This window comes from Carcharodon carcharias, chromosome 13 (assembly GCF_017639515.1).
Source record: "Carcharodon carcharias isolate sCarCar2 chromosome 13, sCarCar2.pri, whole genome shotgun sequence".
Taxonomy (NCBI): domain Eukaryota; kingdom Metazoa; phylum Chordata; class Chondrichthyes; order Lamniformes; family Lamnidae; genus Carcharodon; species Carcharodon carcharias.
Window position 1 is genome coordinate 2,420,433 of NC_054479.1, and position 6,000 is coordinate 2,426,432.

Consider the following 6,000-nt stretch of genomic DNA (forward strand, 5'->3'; position numbering starts at 1 on the left):
TGCCATCTTGAGAATGACCTGTTTATCCCTACTCCCTGCTTTCTGTATGTTAACCCATTCTCAATCCATACTAGTATATTACCCTCAATCCCATCCACTCTAATTTTGATTACTAACCTCCGGTGTGGGACCTTATCAAAAGCCTCCTGAAAATCCAAATACATCACATCTACTGGTTCTCCTTTATCTATATGACAAGTAATTTCCTCAAAACACTCCAACAAGTTTGTCAAACGTGATTCCCGTTCATAATTAGGCATGTTGACTATGCCTAATTTTACCATTATTTTCGAAGTGCCCAGTTATCACATCCTTTATAATAGATTCTAACATTTTCCCTACTACTGACGTCAAAATAATAGGTTTGTAGTGCTCTGTTTTCCCTCTCCTTTCTCCCTCCCTTAAATAGTGATGTTACATTTGCTACTTTCCAGTCTACAGGATCCTTTCCAGAATCTGTAGAATTTTGAAAGATAACCACCAATTCATCCACTATCTTTATATTTCTATTTGTTACAACAGAAATCACTGAATACAGGGAATCACAGTTCTTTCCTTTGCCAATTATATATTTTTTCCATGTTACTGTAGTTTAATATATTAATTTTTTACTGTAGATCGAAGCTGCATTAAGTCGCATACCTGGTTCAACAGGTAGAATGAATCTGCAAGCAAGGCTTGAAAAGGTATGCAATTTTGTTGCAACATGTGTTTTATTGTAGTGGAGCTATAATTTAGTGAACTTTTAAAATTTTTTTTTACTTCTGAATTTCTACTGGGGTTAGAGAGATGAGCAAAAATGAATAAGGTAGATACTACATCACACAACATTAAGTAGATCAGCAACATTATAACACATCTAATTTACATACAAATTTGCAGTAGTTAAGCAGTTGAAATGAGATTACCAAGTCACTGATAACTTCGAAAGATCAGATAAACTGTGGCAAGATATTGCAATGAGAATCTTAACTAAATTGAGGAGAGTCAGAAAATATCTATTCAGACCCAGTTACAAGATGAGAGGTTGGAACCAGGATCTTACTGGACTAACAACCTCCAGGTTGTTAGTTCCAACCACTGCAGTACTTCTCCAAGCATAATCATGGACCAACCCAATGGAAGTTCATGGTTGCCCACGCCCTCTTAGGGCATGATACCTGAAGGAGAAGGAGTAATTTGTAGTTTTGTATCGGGGGAAAAAAAAAATTTGCCTGACTGCTCAAAAAACCTTACTTTTTCACCAATGTCCTTCAGGAAAGAGAATCTGCTATGCTCCAGGTCCACTTGTCATTGTTGACTTATGGTGCCTGTGGAAATGACTTAACAAATTAGTTATAGAAGGAGCCCACCAAATACTTCAACTAAGGATGGGTAATAAATGTGGCCTTGCAAATATTGTCTACATACTTAGAGCAAATAATTTAAAAACAAATCTTTGAAATATCACCAGGAATGGCCTCCACATCAGTCCAGTAAAAATGAAAGGATATTTGTTGGGTGTTTAAAAAATAGAAATTCAAGGGAAATGGGCAGAGGATATATGGAAGGGGACAGGAGCAGCTGGTGAAGAATGCAGCCTGGACTCTCTACAGTAAGACAGAAAAGAAAGAATCTCAAAGCTTTCCATAACCATTCCATTCAACCCAGAACAGATCAACTGAGCACAGCCAGCAATCACTCACAAGGGGAATTTATATGTTACTAAATATTTAACATGAGATGGATGTATAATATTTGTACAATATTTTTGGATCAAACATTTTAAAAAGGTGGTGACACTTCCAGAATGTTTTTTTCTTTGTTTACTGGCTATCTAAATAATTATTGGGAAGGATAGATATGCAGTGTCTGTAGTTTGAATTACATGGCAAATATCCAGCGAACTCTGCTGTTATATAAAATAAATCTATTTGCTAAGAAATGTAACTTGGTTGAGACAATTTGAAAGGCTTAAATCTGTCTCATCCCAGTTGCCTGACCAAGTAGAGTTGGGAAACAGATCATCCTCTCACCTCAAACCACATCTTGTGCGTTTTCTCCCCATAGATTTGATTGTGCACAAAGTTCACATTATGCACTGAGTACTGTTATTATTCTGAATTGTTTTCACAGGAAGCTTTAGAAGATCGTTTAGAAAAGATCAATCGCGATCTAGGATCAATCCGTATGACATTGAAGCGGTTTCATGTTTTACGAACTTCTGCAAATTTGTAAATTGTTTCCCATTCTTCATTTGACCAAATCATTACTTGCACTAAAACTACATGTGTATGCACAGTTTTCACTGGTAAAAGATGGGTTTATTTTGAATCATTGAGACTGAATGATGGCCTTAATATGTGTGTCTATATATTACAGGTCACACTGTTGTACATGTAAAGCAAAACATTGTGCCTTTTTTAGGAAGCGCAGTCCATATCTCACTAGTTTTGTTATTAAAATTGGAACTAAAACCCACAAGATATATTTTAGTAATGTTTAGAGAGTGCATAATATCTGTACTTTTGTATATGATGTAGACCATATAGAAGTGGTTACTGTTTGTTAAAATCTGCACTAAGATGTAAAGCTCTTGTCATAAAATATTTTGCAGACTTAGGGTTTTTGTTTCTCAGAATTTTTTAATATTTTATATTTGAAGTTGAAATACATTTTCTTGAACTAATTTTTCAAAAAATATATAAAAATGCAGTATTAAATAAACTGAAAGGCCAGACATGCTATTGCAATAAAGTGTCTTAATTCAGTAAGGATATCTCAAAATGACAAGCCACTTAAGTAAATATATTTTTGGTATCTGCAACGAGTTTCATAGAGTCTATGAAAGTTGTGCCAATAACTTTAGCACATCACTCAACCTCCAAGTTTCTTTCTAATTACTAAACCATGTCTAGCTATTTTAATTGACCAACAATGCTTTGAATATGTAAGACTATAAATTGCTGTTTGGACAACTTATTAAAAATGTAATGCTGAGACTGGAATGACTATTTTTTGAGCTACAAGAACTACAATTAATGAATCAGAGCAACGTTCTCGCTACCCTCCCATCCCTACATGAGAATGGTAGTGGATTAAGCAACCAACAAGAAGTGGTGATCCTGTGAACATCCATATCTTCAACAACAGTAGAACACAGGATGTGAATATAAGAAATGAGCGTCTTCAGTCAGTAGGATGTAACGGATTCCTTCTGGCCTCCTCCTAAGGCAAACACCATCATAGAAGGAGATGGTGTAGTGGTAATGTCACTGGGCTAGTAATCCAGAGGCCCAGGCTAATCCTCTGGAGACACGGGTTCAAATACCACCCTGGCAGCTGGTGGAATTTAAATTCAACTAATAAAATCTGGAATTGAAAGTCTAGTGATGACAAAACCTTTGCCGATTGTCATAAAAACCCATTTGGTTCACTAATGTCCTTTAGCAAAGAAAATTTGCCGTCTTTACCTCGTCTGGCCTACATGTGACTCCAGACCCACAGCAATGTGGTTGACCCTTAACTGTCCTCTGAAATGACCTAGCAACCTACTCAGTTAAAGGACAAATTAGGTATGCGCAACAAATGATGGCCTTGCCAGTGACACCCACATCCCATGAAAGAATAAAGGAAAAATAAGTCCATTGAATTCAGTTCACTCACGTGACATTAAGCAACTAAGTGTACTGAAATACATTTGTTTCAATGCGAGAAGTATAACAGGCAAGGCAGATGAGCTTAGAGCTTGGATTAGTACTTGGGACTATGATACTGCTATTACAGAGACTTGGTTGAAGGATGGACAGGATTGGCAGATAAACGTTCCAGGATTTACATGTTTCAGGCAGGATAGAGAGGGATGTAGAAGAGGTGGGGTAGTTGCACTGCTGGTTAAGCTGAATATTCCAGCTGTACGACAGGAGGACACCTCGGTGGGCTCTTGCAGCGAGGCAATATGGTTAGAGCTCCGGAATAGGAAGGGTGCAGTCACAATGTTGGGGGTTTACTATAGGCCTCCTAATTGCCGGCGGGAGATTGAGGAACAGTTATGTAGGCAGATTTTGGAAATATGTAAAAGCAAAAGGGTTGTTGTGGGTGATCTTAACTTTCCCTATATTGACTGGGCATCACTTCGTGCTAGAGGTTTGGATGGTGCAGAATTTGTAAGGTGCATCCAGGAGTGCTTCCTGAAACAGTATGTAGATAGTCCAACTAGGGAAGGGGTAATACTGAATCTGGTATTAGGGAATGAACCCGGCCAGGTGGTCGAAGTTTCAGTAGGGGAGCATTTCGGGAAAAGTGACCATAATTCAATAAGTTTCAAGGTACTGGGGGATAAGGATAACAGGAGTCCTCGGGTTAAGGTGCTTAATTGGAGGAAGGCTAATTATAACAATATTAGGCAGGAACTGAGGCATCTAGACTGAAGGCAGATATTTAAGGGCAAATCAATAACTGATGTGGGGGGCTTTCAAACGTCAGTTGATAAGAATCCAGGACCGGCATGTTCCTGCTAGGATGAAGGATAAGCATGGCAAGTTTCAGGAATCTTGGATAACGAAGGATATTGTGAGATTAGTCAAAAAGAAAAGGGAAGCATTTGTAAGGGCTAGAAGGCTGGGAACAGATGAAGCCCGTGGAGAATATAAAGAAAGTAGGAAGAAGCTTAAGCAAGGAGTCAGGCGGGCTAAAAGGGGTCATGAAAAGTCATTGGCAACCAGGATTAAGGAAAACCCCAGGCCTTTTATACACATGTTAAAAGCAAGAGGGTAGCCAGGGAAAGGGTAGGCCCATTCAGGAACAGAGGTGGGAATCTGTGTGCAGCCAGAAGAAATGGGAGAGATACTAAATGAATACTTCTCATCAGTATTCACCAAAGAGAAGGACTTAGCAGTCGACTTGTCTAAGGAAGAGTATGTAGATAGCATGGATCATGTTGAGATCAAAAAGGTGTTAGGCGTCTTGAAGTATATTAAGGTGGATAGTCCCCAGGGCCAGATGGGATCTACCCCAGAGTACTGAGGGAGGCAAGGGAGGAGCTTGCTGGAGCCTTGATAGAAATCTTTGTATCCTCACTGGCTACAGGTGAGGTCCCAGAGGTCTGGAGAATGGCCAATGTTGTTCCATTGTTTAAGAAGGGTAGCAGGGATAATCCAGGAAATTACAGGCCAGTAAGCCTTACGTCAGTTGGAAGGAAATTATTGGAGAAGATTCTTCGTGACAGGATTTACTACCGTTGGGAAGCAAATGGGTGTATTAGTGAGAGGCAGCATGGCTTTGTGAAGGTGTGGTCGTGTCTCACTAACTTAATCGAGTTTTTCAAGGAAGTGACAAAGATGATCGACGATGGAATGGCAGTGGATGTTATCTACATGAATTTCAGTAAGGCTTTTGACAAGGTCCCTCATGGCAGACTGGTACAGAAGGTAAAGTCGCACGGGATCAGAGGTGAGCTGACAAGATGGATATAAAATTGGCTTGGTCATAGAAGACAGAGGATAGCAGTGGAAGTGATAGCTTTTCTGAATGGAGAGCTGTGACTAGTGGAGTTCCGCAGGGATCAGTGCTGGGACTTTTGCTGTTTGTAGTATACATAAATGATTTGGAGGAAAATGTAACTGGGCTAATTAGTAAGTTTGCAGACGACACTAAGGTTGGAGGAGTTGCAAATAGTGAAGAGGATTGTCAAAGGATACAACGGGATATAGATTGGTTGGAGACTTGGGCGGAGAAATGGCAGATGGAGTTTAATCCGGACAATTGCGAGGTAATGCATTTTGGAAGGTCTAATACAGGTAGGAATTATACAGTAAATGGCAGAACCCTTAAGTGCATCGACGGGCAGAGGGATCTGGGTGTACAGATCCACAGGTCACTGAAGGTGGCAATGCAGGTGGATAAGGTAGTCAGGAAGGCATATGGCATGCTTGCCTTCATTGGCAGGGGTATTGAGTATAAAAGCTGAGAAGTCATGCTGCAGCTGTATAGAACCTTGGTTGGGCCACACTTGGAATATTG

General features: G+C 39.6%; 1 protein-coding gene across 9 annotated transcripts in view; it reads left to right on the forward strand.

The window, feature by feature from the left end:
* LOC121286326 (M-phase phosphoprotein 9) overlaps positions 1 to 2,981 on the forward strand; it is a 91,535-nt gene extending 88,554 nt beyond the window's left edge. For all 9 annotated transcript variants that reach the window (XR_005944916.1, XM_041203404.1, XM_041203407.1 and 6 more), the window contains 2 exons: positions 618 to 686; positions 2,116 to 2,981. Coding sequence is in view for 8 of the 9 variants with exons in the window: in XM_041203404.1 (XP_041059338.1) it covers positions 618 to 686; positions 2,116 to 2,217 (171 nt within the window). In the remaining variant the exon portion in view is untranslated. The remainder of the gene's footprint in view (positions 1 to 617; positions 687 to 2,115) is intronic.
* The last annotated feature ends 3,019 nt before the right edge of the window (positions 2,982 to 6,000 follow it).